The sequence below is a fragment of the Bubalus bubalis genome, chromosome 16, assembly GCF_019923935.1.
Source record: "Bubalus bubalis isolate 160015118507 breed Murrah chromosome 16, NDDB_SH_1, whole genome shotgun sequence".
In the NCBI taxonomy this organism is placed as follows: domain Eukaryota; kingdom Metazoa; phylum Chordata; class Mammalia; order Artiodactyla; family Bovidae; genus Bubalus; species Bubalus bubalis.
The window spans coordinates 55601595-55619039 of NC_059172.1; the positions used below are offsets into that span (position 1 = coordinate 55601595).

Here is a 17445-nt window from a genome sequence, read left to right on the forward strand (position 1 = left end):
CAGCTAAGAGCCTGTGTGCTGCAACTAAGATCTGGCACAACCAAATAAATAAATAAACACTTCTGTGCTTCAAATGATACTATCAAGAAAGTGAAAAGATGACCCACAGAATGGGAATAAAGTTTTATAAATCATATATCTGACAAGAATCTGGGCTTCCCTGACAGCTCAGTTGGTAAAGAATTTGCCTGCAATGCAGGGGACGTCAGTTTGATTCCTGGGTAGGGAAGACCCCCTGGAGAAGGAAAAGGCTACCCACTCCAGTATTTTTGGGCTTCCGTTGTGGCTCAGCTGGTAAAGAATTGCCTGCAATGTAGGAGACCTGGGTTCAATCCCTGGGTTGGGAAGATCCCCTGAAGAAGGGAAAGGCTACCAAATTATACTACCAAGAAAGTGAAAAGATGATCCACAGAATGAGAATAAAGTTTTATAAATCATATGTCTGATAAGAATCTAGTATCCAGAATATGTAAAGAACCCTTACAACTCAACAATAAAAAGACAAGTTATTGTTCAGTCCCTAAGCTGTGTCTGACTCTGCGATCCCACTGACTGCAGCACACCAGGCTCCCCTGTCTTCCACTATCTCCCAGAGTTTGCTCAAATTCATGTGCACTGAGTCAGTGATGCTATCTAACCACCTCATCCTCTGATGCCCCCTTCTCCTTTTGCCTTAAATCTTTCCCAGCATCAGGGTCTTTTCCAGACAGTAAGCTGTTTGCATCAGGTGGCCAAAGTACTGGAGATTCAGCATCAGTCCTTCCAATGAATATTCAGGTTGATTTCCTTTAGGATTGACTAGTTTGATCTCCCTGCTGTTCAAGGGACTCTCGAGAGTCTTCTAAAGCACCACAGTCCAAAAGCATCAATTCTTTGGCACTCAGCCTTCTTTATGATCCAACTCTCATATCCTTACCTGACTAATGGAAAAACTATAGCTTTGACTAGATGGACCTTTGTTGGCAAAGTGATATCTCTGCTTTTGAATATTCTGTCTAGGTTTGTCATAGCGTTCCTTCCAAGGAGCAAGTGTCTTTTAATTTATGGCTGTAGTCACCGTCTGCAGTGATTTTAAAGCCCAAGAAAATAAAATCTGTCACTGCTTCCACTTTTTCCCCTTCTACAGGCCATGAAGTGATAGAACCGGATGCCAAGTAACCCAGGTCAAAAAAACAAGCAGAGGACTCAAATAGACATTTTTCCAGAGAACATACACAAGCAGAGAATAAACATATAAAAAGACTGCTCATTTTATTACTTATTAGGGAAATGAAAATCAAAACAATGAGTATCTACTTCATACCCAGTAAGATGGCTATAACAAAAAAAATGTAAGTATTGGTGAGAAGTTGGAACTCTTATATATTGCTTGGGGAATGTAAAATGGTGCAGCTGCAGTGGAAAACAATTTGGTGGTTCCTCAAAATGTTAAACACAGAATTACCATATGACTCAGCAATTCCACTCCTAGATATATATCCAATAGAACTGAAAACATATAGTCTCGCAAAAAATTGCGCTTAAATGTTCATAGCAGCATTATTAGTAACAGAAACCATCCAAATGTCTGTAATCAAAATGTCAATACAATATCAATAAAATATAATTACAATATACCCTGGTAGCACAGTAGAAAAGAATCCGCCTACCAATGCAGGAGACACAGGAAACAAGGGTTCGATCCCCAGGTCAGGAAGACCCTTGGGGAAGAAAACGGCAACCCACTCCAGTAATCTTGCCTAGGAAATCCCATGGACAGAGGTGCCTGGTGGACTATGGCCCATGGAGTCGCAAGGAGTTGGATATGACTTAGTGTGCACACACACACACACAAATACAATATAAATATAATTTTGCCATAAAAAGGAATGAAGTGATGATCTATGCTATAAGATGGATGAATGGGAAAACACGCTAAGTCAAAGACGCTAGACAAAAAAGGCCATATGTAAATGAAATGTTTATTACAGGCAATCCACAGAGACATAAAGTAAATATTATTGATCACCAAGGGCTGGGGAGAAGCAGGAGTAGGGAATGGCGAGTGACTGCTAATGAAAATGAGGCTTCTTTTTGGGGTGATAAAAATGTTCTGGAATTAAGTGGTAGTGACAGTTGCACAACTTTGTGAACACACCAAAACTACTAAACTATATGAGGGTGAATTTTATGGTATATGAATTCTATCTCAATTTTTAAAACTGCATAGGAAAAAAGCCTACTAACACCCAAAATACAGATCACAAAGATCATAAAGCCATATATTTTTCCTTTACCAAAAAAAAAATTGTATTCTCACCTCAAATTTATTTATTCCCACTTTATATATAATTTGTACAAGCCTGGTTGTATGGTCAAGCCTATAGTGGATTAAAAGCTTTATATTAGGGGAAATGAAATTGATACCAACAGACATATTGACAGTAAGATTTTTTTTAAAAAGCAAAAGAACTTACAAGCATCTTGTGAAGCCATATAGTAAGAGCAAACTGGTCTATGCATTTCATTGCATGTATGTGTGCCTGCTAAGTCGCTTCAGTCATGTCTGACTCTTTGTACCCCTATGGACTATATAGCCCGCCAGGCTCCTCTGTCCATGGGATTCTCCAGGCAAGAATATTGGAGTGGGTTGCCATGCCCTTACCCAGGGGATCTTCCCCGTCTAGGGATTGAACTTGTTTCTTATGTCTCCTTCACTAGCAGGTGGGTTCTTTATCACTAGCACCATTTGGGAAGTCCCACGCACTTCATCAGGTTATGCTTACTAATGACAAACAGCCTGACCTAATAATCTATGTTTATAGTAATGAAAGTAATGAAGATGATTAATATAATAAGAGCTAATCCACTCATTTTTTTCCATATGCCAATCACTGTTCTAAGTACCAAACATTTACTTCAAATTCCCAACAAGAAAATTCACTGTTCTAAGTACCAAACATTTACTTATCAGATTCCCCACAAGAAAAGTTATATTATTATCTCATTTTACAGATGAGGAAACCAAGGAATCACACTAAGTAAGTGGAAAAGTTAAGATTCAAACTAAGGCAGCTGGCTTCAAAGTTAATCCTCTTCTTAACCAGTTGACTATCCTGCCTCTCAGTGATGAATTATCAGTCATAAAAATTTAAAAAAGTAAAATGTCAATCAATGTTCAGTGTGCTCCAAAAAGACTGAAATATCTACAATTTTTGTTTCATTATTTTAAAAAAGCTGTAGTCCATGAGGCCACAAAGAGTTGCACATGACTTAGCAACTGAACAACAATTCAAAAAATAAATAAATAAAACCTTTTCTATAGCAGCATGTTATCAACAGGAGAAATTCTAGAGGTCAAAAAACAGCTCTTTACAATCTGACTCCAACCTGTATTTCCAGCTTATCTATCTCCCCTAGTTCTAGCCAAACCAGACCGCTCACGTTCTTTAAACAGAGCCTGCATTTTCACACCACTGTGTTAAAAGCCTTTGCTTCACTTCTCTGCCTAGAAAATTCCTTCAAAAGATCCTTCAAAATCTAGCTCAAATAATACTTTCTCTGTGCCACCTTCCCTGATGCCACTAGGCAACACTGTTCATACAGCATTTTGTACATATTTTTATTAAAGCATTTATCACATGACATCAGAACTAAATGCTTAACTCTTCTTTTCACCTCCTAGAATTAGAACCTAGTACACTGTGGATGATAAATAAAATTATTCTTAAGTTACGGTACTTAATAAAGTCCAAAATTACTTTTATTTTAATTTAGCAATACAAAATGACTGATTAGCTAATGTCTAAGTAGTCATGGTTTTAACAAAAGCCATAAAATTTAAATAATTTAAGTAGACAAAGGTCATTTTCATATAAATTAGATATTATAAAAGTTCCTACAAATAGAATTCAGTCACCAGAAATCCTCTTAAGAAGAAAATTCTAATACTCTAGACCAAACCTGAGTCATTTGTCACAGTAAAGTTAACATGAGTAATGATGTGGGTAAAATTTTAAGTGAAAGATGAAAGTTCCCAGAATCTAAGTCAACAGAATCAAAGTCTACAAGGATACCATTTAATAAATTATTCCTTGGCACATTGACTGAATGCCCTCAGAAATTATTGTCCCTCCCAATTCAAGTCACTCCTCAAGAGTAAGTTACTCCCTAAAAAGTTCTAACAGAATTTATATCTTATTACTTGTTCCAGGTGAGTTAATATTTAATTCCGACTGGACAAAACACAACTATACAATACATGCAATCAATCTATTTCTCTCCCAATACATAATTTACAACAACCAAGCCAATAACATACGGAACCGCAATACAGTTTTTAGCATTTAATAATTACAAAAGAATACTTAATGGTTCCTCAAATATTTATTGAATTAACTGCATTTTGCCAATTCTATTTGAAAAGTATTCTATTTTCTCTAATTGAAAAGCTACTTTACCTATAAAGAAAATGTCATTTCACTTAGGTTTATTTTTTTTTAAAGTTATCCAAACTACTAGCTAATTTTTTTCTATTTATCCCCAACTTATAACCTTACTTAATATGCTACCAGCTCAGGCAAATGAGGCTTCCCAGATGGAGCTTGTGGTAAAGAACATGGCTGCCAATGCAGGAGACGTATGTAAGAGACACGTTTGATCCCTAGGTGGGGGAAGATCCCCTGGAGAAGGGCATGGCAACGCACTCCAGTATTCTTGCCTGGAGAATCCCATGGACAGAGGAGTCTGGTGGGCCACAGTTCATGGTCCAAATCTGACCCCTTACTATTTACTGTCAACTCCAACTTCTTTCTTTCAAACTCACCTATCCACAAACTTCCAGATCTCTAGAAAACCGCCTGTTTCCAGCTCATCTTCCTGACTGTAAGTCACTCACTTTTCAGAGGTAAATGAATGATCAGAGCTAGGGATGGATCACTACCCTCCAAGGCAACCTTTAACACAAAACACAGCTTTAAGTCAAAATGTTAACTTTGCATTCTATTTCTGTTGACATAAAATTAAAACCAACTCCACTATTTCTACGTGTTACCCATTCGGGCAGCCACAGACCTGAATAAATATTTGTGTAGTATTCTCCATTACCTAGGCTGAGAATTCTCCTCATACATTCTTTCTTTCCCCTCCTTGAAGAGGCTTATGGTCTGCTTAGTTTTCTTCATCAAATTCTCCATGAACACCCTAAAATACTCATTTTCTCCAAGTGTCTCCATCTTCCCCTCATATCTTGACAAGATAGTGCGGAGATGCTGGTAGGTATCTGGCAGCAGGTCTAAGATATAAGGTGGGCTATTCTTTAGCGCCAGCTTTGGGTTCTGACACAACCGCACCACCTGCAACAAATGGAAAAGAAGGACTATTACTTGGAGGATCTTACGGGCAACTTCCTTTTTTAAATTTAAAAAAGTTATAAAATATGTGCTCTTTTGCAAAAATATGAAAAATGCACAAGAATATAAGAAATGATCCATAACACCCCCCCTACAGGCAATCACTTTTAGCAGTCCCCCAAAAGGGTGGGTTCTTAAAACTGTATTTAACAGTTCAGATAACACACAGAAGACTAAACAATTGGGGTGGGGAAGACACCCACAGACATGCCTAAAAAAAGCTAGACGAAGTACAGCAAGTTCCTTTGAAATGCATGGCTCATCCCACAACAGAACAGAAAATTTCCAGGGGCACAAATAAAGAACATGGCTGCCCTGGGAGGAAAACCTTGGAAATGTAGGAGCCTAGAGCTTTGACAACCACTGGGGGACAGGAGCACAGGCTGTTGGACCCAGCAAAGACCCAGCAAAGAGTTGAAACCAACTCTTTCAAGATACCATTTCTTCCCATTTAAATGCAAGACTCTCAGAATGTGCTTGGTGATTCATTTTACCTTCTTTTAAACTTTTTTGAGTTCTTAGCTTTAAGTAGGTCTCTTTTTAAAAAACATATAGTCAGATTTTTTTAATCCAATGTAACAATCTTTATTTTTTGACTGGTGAGTTTAGTACATTTTATATTTGTTATAATGATTAATGATTTGTATTCATTCCTATTCTTATTTAGCACTTTCCATTTACATAGATTTTTCTGTGTCTGAAAAAAACATAAATTAGCGGAACAATAACGTCTATTTCAGTAAAGAAATAGACCCACACATATATAGACCCTTGACTTATCACAATGGAGTGATGATCTTTCCAAAAACAGTAGTGGTACAATCACACAGGAAAAAAAGAAAGTCAAACTAAACCCTCACCTTATACTATACAATAAACAAAACAAATCAAGGACTTCCCTGGTGGTCCAGTGGTTAAGACTCTGCACTCCCAATGCAGGGGACACAGGTTTGATCCCTGGCCAGGGAACTAAGATCCCATGTGCTATACAGCATGGCCAAAAAATAAGATAAATAAAATAAAAAGAATCCACTCTTCAAAAAAAAGACAAAACAAAACAAAAAACCTAGATGGGTTCTAGACCTAAATGTGAAAGGCAGCTTTAGAAGATAGGAAAACTATCTTTCATTACCTCATGATGGAGAAAAAATTCTGAAACAGGACCATAAATACATTAGCAATAAAGGAAAATATTAGTCTACTACACTCTAAAAGAACTTCTAGATACCATGAAAGAGTAAAAATGCATGTACAGAAACAGAGAAGATATTCATAATATGTATATATTAAGACATATATATATAAATGTCCAGAATATATAAAGAGCATCTACAAATCAGTAAAGCAGATACAACCTAATACAAAATGAACAAAAGACTTGAACAAGAACACAACAAAAGAAGATATCCAAATAACCACTAAACATACGAAATGGCCCTTGGTCTTATTAATCATTTTAATTTCATTAAAATGAAAATCATATGCTCACAACTACCACTACATACACCAAACTGGTAATGCTAATCACTGGAAAGGAGCAAGGACCTTCAAATACTACTGGTGGGAATCCAAGCTAATAAAACCACCTTGAAAAACAGTTCAGCACTATATTGTCAGGCTAAAGATTTATATGCTGTACGAACCTGCAGGTCTCCACCTGGAAAGGTATACTAGGATACACATACAAAAATATGTAACACCTAACAACTGCAAACAACCCAAATGTCCATCAACAGTAGAGTGGATAAATTGTAGTATATTTATTAGCAATAATACACTACAATATTGGAGAAGGAAATAGCAACCCACTCCAGTACTCTTGCCTGGACAAGGACAGAAGAGCCTGGCAGGCTACAGTCCATGGTGTCGCAAGAGTCAGACACGACTTAGCGACTACACCACCACCACCACACTACCACATGGATGCTCCTCTCAAAACAGATCTAAAGAAACCAGAAAACAAAATATCCTTAACACCATTACAATATATGACTACACTACTGTTACAAAGATATCCCATTAAATTGTTGAGATGTGCATACATAGGTGGTAAAAATGTGAGTAACAGAAAAAAATAAATTTTATTTTATTTGCAGCTGATATAACTGTCCATGATTAAAATAAAGGAGAACTGACAAACCATTAGAAATAAAGAGTCTAACAGGTTACTGGATTCAAAAGTAACCTGGATTCAAAGCTGATAAACCAAAACAGCATTCATAAACATTTTATAAATAATTTTAAAACATGATTTTAATTGTTGTCATTTTAAATGGCTTAAATAAAATTTTAAGGCTCCTAGGAATACATCTAACAATGTGCAAGACCTGTATGAAGAAAATTATTAAATTTTACTGAAGAACATAAAAACAGAAATTAAGGAAGAATTGTATCATGTTTAAGGAAATGTCACTTTTCCCCCAAGTTAGTATATAAATTCAGGGCACTTCCTATCAAAACCCCAAAGAGCTTTTTCGCAGAACTTAACAAGTTGATCCCAAACTCACATGGAATAAAAAGAAATGAAAAACCAGTCAACCCTATTTTGAAGTAGGGGGTATTTACCCAATGGGCTATCAAGACTCTTTCACATCTTATAATTAAAATAATGTGATATCGCCCAAAGACAGATAAATGATCAAATGGATAAGAAGAGAGACCAAACAGAGACACACACGTACAGAAATTCAGTATCAGAAGCGGCATTACAAATAAGTTCACGAGGAGGTCCCTGGTGATCCAGTGGTTAGGACTCTGCACTTCTACTTCGGGGGCACAGGTCCTCTCCCTGGTCAGGGAACTAAGATCCTGCATGCCCTGAGGCATGGCCAAAAAAAAGCAAACCCACAAAACAATTTAAGAGAAAAACTACTGGAAAACTGGTTATTCATATGGAAAAAATATATCCCTTACACATTACATAAGAAGTAAATTTCCAGTGAATTAAAGATTTTGTGTAGAGAAAAAGCTTTGAAGATTTTAGGAAAAAAATTTGGAAAATATTTGTTGAACTTCATGATCAACATAAAGGGGAAGTATTACTTAAGACACAAAAACAAATCATAACCGTAAACAAAACAAAAGACAACCCACAGAATGGGAGAAAATGTTCTCAAACAAAGCAACTGACAAGGGATTAATCTCCAAAATATACAAACAGCTCATTCAGCTCAATTTCAAAAAACAACCAACCTAATCAAAAAATAAGAGGAAGATCTAAATAGACACATCTTCAAAGGAGACATACAAACGGCCAAACACATGAAAAGAAGCTCAACATCATTTATTAGTAGAAAAATGCAAATCAAAACTACAGTGAGGAAATCACCTTACACTGGTCAGATTGCTGCTGCTGCTAAGTGGCGACAGTCGTGTCCGACTCTGTGCGACCCCACAGATGACAGCCCACCAGGTTCCCCCATTCCTGGGATTCTCCAGGCAAGAACACTGGAGTGGGTTGCCATTTCCTTCTCCAGTGCATGAAAGTGAAAAGTGAAAGTGAAGTCGCTCAGTTGTGTCAGACTCTTCGAGACCCCATGGACTGTAGCCTACCAGGCTCCTCCGTCCATGGGATTTCCTAGCCATCATCAAAAAGTCTACAAATGGGGGGCTAGTGGTTAGGATTCTGGGCTTTCAACTGCATGGCCTGGGTTCAATCCCTGATCAGGGAACTGAGATCCTGCAAGCCGAGCTGTGCACCAAAAAAAAAAAAAAAAGAAAAAATTTCTTACACTTAAGGCATGATTTTGTTGTGCAGAATATAACTGGCTTCCTTTTAATCCATCCTGACAATCTTTGGTTTTAACTAATTTGACCTGTTTACACTTCAATTATGAAACTTATTATTGCAGGCCAAATACTGCCAATTTCATATGGCTCACTTAGTAAGTTCTGACAATATAGTGAATAATAAAATAATTTACTGTTCCAATGTGTGTCTCTCTTGTTTCATATTCCTTTACCTCCCCTTTCTAGCCCTCATTTAGTTTACGTGTTTATTGTCCCAATTTTCGCCATTAGCTTGTCAAATATATATTCTTCTGCTACTCTTTAAATGAACACCTTAGTAATTATAAAATGCACTCTGACTCATGAAAGCTTCTATCAAGTAGTACTTTTATACTCCCAGACAACGCAAGCGACGTGGAGCACTAACTCCATTTACTCTTTTCAAGTCATGTGCTATTACTATCATACATTTTAATCCCAAATAGCATATCAAGTTCATAAGTCATTATTACTATTATTTTACACAGACAACATTCATTCATATTTACCCACATAACCACCCTTCCCAATCCTCTTCATTGCATCTGAAACCATTTTCCTTCAGCCTAAAGAACACCCTATGCCCTTTAGGGTATAGGCTATGGGCTGTAAGTTCTCCTCAGCTACAGGCATACCTCAGCGATACCACCATTTCCAGACCAAACCACTGCAATGAAGGGAGTACTGCTATAAAGCAACTCACACAAAATTTTTGGTTCCCCAGTGCACATAAGCTATCTTTGTATTATACTGCAGTCTATTAAGCGTGCAATAGTAATGTGTCTTATAAAATAATATACATACCTTAATTTTAAAATATTACTAAAAAATTGCTAATCTTCAACTGACAACACAGGGCTGCCACAAACCTTCAATTTATAAAAAATGTGTTATCTGTTAAGTGCAATAAAATGAGGTATGCCTTCTGGATACCACTGTTCCTGCTGAAAAGTCATGCTGTCAGTCTCGCTGCTGCACCTTTGAATATAAAATGTCTTTTATTCTGTGGTTGCTCATAAGATTTCTCTTTTCTTCAGGCTTTACTAATAATGTGCCTCGGTGCAGTTTACTCTGGATTTTTCCTGGTGTTGAGAACACTTTTTTAATTTATGACTTCATTTTCACCAGTTTGGGAAAATTCTCAACCAATTTCCCATCAAATACAGCTTCTGCCTCATTCTCTTTATTCTCTTTCTCAACTTCAAGTACTTGTCCATGAGAACTTTGCTCAGTATTCCATATGCCTCTCATACTCTCCATCCTTTTGTCTCTCAATGCTTCAGTCTAGATTTTTTTCTGACTTATCTTCCACTTCACTAGTTTTTCCTTCAGCTTTATACTGTTAAACCCAACCACTGAGTTCGTAACAATCAGTTCTTCTGTTTTTCAGTTCTAGAATTTCTATTTCATTATTTACCATTTCAGATCTCTGACAAAATTATCAATTTTACTTTCAATTCTTCTAAGACAATAATCATAGATATAAACCCATGACTGACAGCTCAAATATCTGTATCCTTTGTATGTTTATATTATCAATCTTTCCTGTTCATTGTAATTTATCTTTTCATAAGCCTTCCTAATTTTTATGGAGGGCTGAACACTGTATATAAAAAATTATGAAGATAATCTGAGGCTGCTTTTCACTTATTCCCTTATGATTATACAGTGGAAGTGAGAAATAGATTTAAGGGCCTAGATCTGATAGATAGAGTGCCTGATGAACTATGGAATGAGGTTCGTGACATTGTACAGGAGACAGGGATCAAGACCATGCCCATGGAAAAGAAATGCAAAAAAGCAAAATGGCTGTCTGGCGAGGCCTTACAAATAGCTGTGAAAAGAAGAGAAGCGAAAAGCAAAAGAGAAAAGGAAAGATATAAGCATCTGAATGCAGAGTTCCAAAGAATAGCAAGGAGAGATAAGAAAGCCTTCCTCAGCGATCAATGCAAAGAAATAGAGGAAAACGACAGAATGGGAAAGACTAGAGATCTCTTCAAGAAAATTAGAGATACCAAGGGAACATTTCATGCAAAGATGGGCTCAATAAAGGACAGAAATGGTATGGACCTAACAGAAGCAGACGATATTAAGAAGAGATGGCAAGAATACACAGAACTGTACAAAAAAGATCTTTACGACCCAGATAATCACCATGGTGTGATCACTGACCTAGAGCCAGACATACTGGAATGTGAAGTCAAGTGGGCCTTTGAAAGCATCACTACGAACAAAGCTAGTGGAGGTGATGGAATTCCAGTTGAGCTATTTCAAATTCTAAAAGATGATGCAGTGAAAGTGCTGCACTCAATATGCCAGCAAATTTGGAAAACTTAGCAATGGCCACAGGACTGGAAAAGGTCAGTTTTCATTCCGATCCCAAAGAAAGGCAATGTCAAAGAATGCTCAAACTACTGCACAATTGCACTCATCTCACACGCTAGTCAAGTAATGCTCAAAATTCTCCAAGCCAGGCTTCAGCAATACGTGAACCATGAACTTCCTGATGTTCAAGCTGGTTTTAGAAAAGGCAGAGGAACCAGAGATCAAATTGCCAACATCCGCTGGATCATGGAAAAAGCAAGAGAGTTCCAGAAAAACATCTATTTCTGCTTTATGGACTATGCCAAAGCCTTTGACTGTGTGGATCACAAGAAACTGTGGAAAATTCTGAAAGAGATGGAAATACCAGACCACCTGACCTGCCTCTTGAGCAATCTGTATGCAGGTCAGGAAGCAACAGTTAGAACTGGACATGGAACAACAGACTGGTTCCAAATAGGAAAAGGAGTACGTCAAGGCTATATATTGTCACCCTGTTTATTTAACTTATAAGCAGAGTACATCATGAGAAACGCTGGACTGGAAGAAACAAGCTGGAATCAAGATTGCCGGGCGAAATATCAATAACCTCAGATACGCAGATGACACCACCCTTATGGCAGAAAGTGAAGAGGAACTAAAAAGCCTCTTGATGAAAGTGAAAGTGGAGAGTGAAAAAGTTGGCTTAAAGCTCAACATTCAGAAAACGAAGATCATGGCATCCGGTCCCATCACTTCATGGGAAACAGATGGGGAAACAGTGTCAGACTTTATTTTTCTGGGCTCCAAAATCACTGCAGATGGTGACTGCAGCCATGAAATTAAAAGATGCTTACTCCTTGAAAGGAAAGTTATGACCAACCTAGATAGCATATTCAAAAGCAGAGACATCACTTTGCCAACAAAGGTCCGTCTAGTCAAGGCTATGGTTTTTCCAGTGGTCATGTATGTATGTGAGAGTTGGACTGTGAACAAGGCTGAGCGCCGAAGAACTGATGCTTTTGAACTGTGGTGTTGGAGAAGACTCTTGAGAGTCCCTTGAACTGCAAGGAGATCCAACCAGTCCATTCTGAAGGAGATCAGCCCTGGGATTTCTTTGGAAGGAATGATGCTAAAGCTGAAACTCCAGTACTTTGGCCTCCTCACGCGAAGAGTTGACTCACTGGAAAAGACTCTGATGCTGGGAGGGATTGGGGGCAGGAGGAGAAGGGGACGACAGAGGATGATATGGTTGGATGGCCTCACCGACTCGATGGACTTGAGCCTGAGTGAACTCCGGGAGTTGGTGATGGACAGGGAGGCCTGGCGTGCTGCGATTCATGGGGCCGCAAAGAGTCGGACACGACTGAGCGACTGAACTGAAACAACCTATTCTAACATTGGTAGAAGAAGAAATCTGACTTCCTATGCTTTAATTCATATTTTTAAATTCCTATTTTGTGTCACCAAAAGCTTATAGAAACTTTTTAAAGACATCTAAATGATGTACTCTATGGACATACTGCATCTTAAACCATCCCTTCCACTTTAACATTAATATGGTTTTTAAGTCTTCGCTATTACAAATATCACTGCAACGAACAACTTTGGAATCACTAGGTCCGTCTAGAACAATTGCAAAAATTCCAATTTAATTACTAAGTGTTCTTCAAATGATGTAAGAGCATATGAAAATTTTTAAACTAAACATTTTATCCTCTGTACATCATTTCCTGTACTCTTGAAATATAGCCCTATATAAGTCTAGCAATAAAGACAAGCTGAATCAACAAAAATATCTGATTTATGAATATTTTAGCAGTGTTTTAGGAAGCGGCTCATCCTATTAAGGGGTTCAAGCCAAAAGGGAACAACACAGCCAAGAAACAGGACTCTACCTCAGAAGACAATATACTTGAAATGCAACAGAGTTATGACCTCATACTAATTTTTAAAAAGTAGTCTTCGATTTGTAAGTATTACATTCCAAAATCTCATTTGTAAGGCAGGTATTTATGATTGAGAATATACATTTATAATAAAAATTAAAATGTTAGGTTCTTAAATTAGTCCATGGAAGGAGTTAGGGGACTGTGACATTGAGACTAAGAGACCAAGACTGAAGGTTTTTATTTTCAGAGATTACTGAATGTGTTTTACATGGATAAAGAACCAGAAGAGAAGATAAATTAAATGGGGTCTATAACACAGCTGCTGCTGCTGCTGCTGAGTCGCTTCAGTCATGTCCGACTCTGTGCGACCCCATAGACAGCAGCCCACCAGGCTCTGCCGTCCCTGGGATTCTCCAGGCAAGGACACTGGGGTGGGTTGCCATTTCCTTCTCCAATCCATGAAAGTGAAAAGGCAAAGTGAAGTCACTCAGTCGTGTCCGACTCTTCGCAACCCCATGGACTGCAGCCCACCAGGCTCCTCCATCCATGGGATTTTCCAGGCAAGAGTACTGGAGTGGGGTGCTAGGAACACTAAACACCTAATACCATAAAAAGAAGGGACACCTTCTTCCCCTAAAACAGGAAGAAAGGGAGAGAGGACAGGTTGAAACAGACACAAATATTTAAGAAGGTTGCACCTGGTTTTGAGTTTTCTCAATGTACCCATTCAACAAATATGTCAGGCACTGGGACATAGAAGTGAAAATAAAATAATCCTGAATCTGAGAGGAATCAAGCAATAAACAACAAAGGGAAATCAATAAGAAAAATATCAGCTTCTTTGCAGATAATTAAAATAGAATAAGAAAATACTGAATGACACTGTAGCATAGTGAGTAGGGAAAGCCTCTCTAAGATGAACTTAGGCTCAGTTAAAATTACAGGAAGGAGCCAGTCATGTAGAATCAGCAGAAGAGTAGGCCAAACAGAGAGAACAACTAATCCAACAGCCCTAGAGTGGGAACAGGTTTGGATCTGAGGAACAGAAAGGTCAGTGAGACTAAAATGTAAAGAGCAAGGTGAAGAGGGTCATTGAGAGAGAGATGTGGAGCATTAGCGAATTAAAAAGGAGACAGTAAGAGAAAGCCTAAAATATAAGTTTTTATGTGTTGAATTAAAATTAAAATGTTTTAATACAACAAGATTATACCAAATAGCCGCATCAGAATGTCCTGTTTCAGTCTTTTACTTTCAGTAAATTTCTTAACCTCTGAGCCTCAGTTTTTACCTGTAAGACAATGATAATACCCACCTCATAATAAGTGTTTATGAAGGGACTGCACAATTTCAAAAAAAAGCAGACATTTAAGGCTCGACCCCTCCCCATTTCCATACAACTTGACCAGGTTTATCTGCAGGTTACATAGGAATTATCTATTGAAGACAAGTTAGACCTCACATAACCCTTTGATGACTCCCAGAAATTGACATCATTATTCCTACCATCCTGGCCATGCCGCAGGTAGCCTTCCAAACCTGTATGGTCTCAGACTACTTCGTAACCAAAAGATGGAGAAAAGGCAGCAAGCCTCCCAAGAATAGGGTGACCAACAATCTGCAAAAGCTACAGTATCCACTCCTTCAAAGGTTCAAATCAAGCAGAGGTCCCTCCAAATTTATTATATCCAGGGCCACACACCCCTAACCCATATATTCTCCCTGCTGCTGCTAAGTCACTTCAGTTGTGTCCGACTCTGTGAGACCCCATAGATGGCAGCCCACCAGGCTCCTCTGTCCCTGGGATTCTCCAGGCAAGAACACTGGAGTGGGTTGCCATTTCCTTCTTCAATGCATGAAAGTGAAAAGTGAACGTGAAGCTGCTCAGTTGCACCTGACTTTTCGAGACCCCATGGACTGTAGCCTACCAGGCTCCTCCATCCATGGGATTCTCCAGGCAAGAGTAGTGGAGTGCGGTGCCATTGCCTTCTCCTATATTCTCCCTATTTCAAAGCAAATGTATTAAGAATTCAGGCTAAAATGCAGTATTTGCCTAATACCTCTGGAAAAAAAGGTATACTCCCTTCCAACAACAAAACTAAACTAAAATTGTTCTGCCCAACCTATAGTAAGCAAACAATAAATGCTGTTAATGACAATGAACTGAAAAACCATATTACCCCTCACAACAAACAGATTTAAAATATCATGAGTTTTAAAATGTCTCCGAAACACTTGATTAGTTCACATTTTTGAACCACGACCATCCCATGGTACATCCCATGAATGTTACCAGTCCCTCCTTAGAATGTGACCTCATAAAGATCGTTTGTAGATTAAATATCTGCTTTCCTCAAGATATTTCAAAGATAAATCATCACATGACCAGGAAAATCAGCACTCCACTGACAACTCAGAGTCTTTAGCACTAACACAGACCATAAAGAAAGTATATAGATAAACTTTTTTGATATTAAAATCTCCAGAAAAAAAAAATTCCCCAAATATTCAGAGCCTCTAGGGGAAAAGTTTCCCAAAGCCTTTGTGAATAATTCAAGTCAATAGTTAAGAAACATCGAAAGCCAAAAGAACCTGCCTTTACTACTTAGGGATACAAGGTGGCTCAGACATTAAAGGCGTCTGCCTACAATGCAGAAGACCTGGGTTTAATCCCTGGGTCAGGAAGATCCCCCTGGAGAAGGAAATGGCAACCCACTCCAGTAAGCTTGCCTGGAAAATCCCATGGATGGACGGAGGAGCCTGGTAGGCTACAGTCCATGGGGTCACAAAGAATTTTAAACACTTAGTTTTCATTAACCTCTAAAGTACAAATGAGCATTCTGAGCTTTAAAACTTCATCAGAAAAATTTCTGAAAGATATTTTCCTTCTTAGTCTATTCTCCATTTGACTAATTTTATTTCACTTTACAAGTCCTGGAATACAAAAATGGCTTCCTTTTGTTTACTTCTGCCTGTACATTTACAGCATCACTCAGAACAATGTCAAAAAGAAACACTCAGCTCCGGGAACCACAATATTCTTGTACAGCTGCCATATACTCCATTCATAATAGCTTCCTCGCTGGACTAGCACCTTCCTTTGCTTCTGCCAAGGGCTCAATGGTCAACAAAAAAAATTTTGGAAAGGCTATGATTACAATAAAGAGGAATAAATTATGGTTGGAAACTACCTAACTCTATTCTGAATACAGAATCTTCTATAACACTAAGGAATTAAATTTCTAGTTAGAAAACTATAAGCTTATAGTTTTAATATAACTTATAGACTATGAATGATTAAGTATTTTTATCTCTGTAACCTTAACTTATCCATGGAAGCATTTTTCATTTCCAACTTTTTTGTATGATAAAAAGCATGATTAAAATAACCACTATGCTTCAAAAGCACGTATTCAGTATGGTGAACTATACATAAAACACAGAAAATTTGACCACAGTTTTAAAGAATCAGTTGCTCAAGAGAACAAGAAGTGTACCAGAAAGGACTAGGAGCCAAGAGACCTGGGTCCTAGTCTGGTGACTGACATTAACTGGCTATGTGACCTTGAGCAGGTTACTCATCTTTCTGTGACTCTCTCCTTCTACAAATTAAGAGTTAGATCAATTAATTTCTTAAAGTCTTCTTAAAGCTTCAAATTTTAGAAACTAATCAACGTAGAAACTTAAAAGAGATTTTAAGTTTTACAAGTGTAACTACACAGTAAAGCTTTTAAGTGAAAACGACTCCTGACACTTTTCAAAGAGAAATCAGAAACCAATATTTTTTTAAGAGAAACATATCATCACTAGTGATGGTCCCAAGGAAAAAAAGTCTTTTACTTCTAATTACTATTCTCCATTATTGATTTATCAAAACCCATCCAGGGACCTGAACTATAACTACTATCCAGTTCACTTCAGTTCAGTTGCCCAGTCATGTCCAACTCTTTGCGACCCCATGAATCACAGCACGCCTAGGCCTCCCTGTCCATCACCAACTCCTGGAGTTCACTCAAACTCACGTCCATCAACTCGTCGATGCCATCCAGCCATCTCATCTTCTGTCGTCCCCTTCTCCTCCTGCCCCCAATCCCTCC

The 17445-nt window shown here is 38.0% G+C and overlaps 1 protein-coding gene and 1 non-coding gene across 5 annotated transcripts in view; one reads left to right on the forward strand and one right to left on the reverse strand.

Moving 5' to 3' along the window:
* The window catches only part of CBL (Cbl proto-oncogene), a 97186-nt gene that overhangs the window by 68261 nt on the left and 11480 nt on the right, over positions 1–17445 (reverse strand). For 2 of the 4 annotated variants that reach the window (XM_006054399.4, XM_006054398.4), the window contains exon 2: positions 5086–5333. The exons of 1 other annotated variant lie outside the window; for it this stretch is intronic. In XM_006054399.4, the coding sequence (XP_006054461.2) occupies positions 5086–5333 (248 nt within the window). Of the gene's footprint in view, positions 1–4804; positions 4935–5085; positions 5334–17445 lie in introns of those variants that run through there. One more of the 4 variants, XM_006054400.4, reaches the window with a different exon arrangement.
* Positions 6287–6359, forward strand: TRNAG-CCC. The gene has a single exon. It is a non-coding gene; the product is annotated as a tRNA-Gly (tRNA).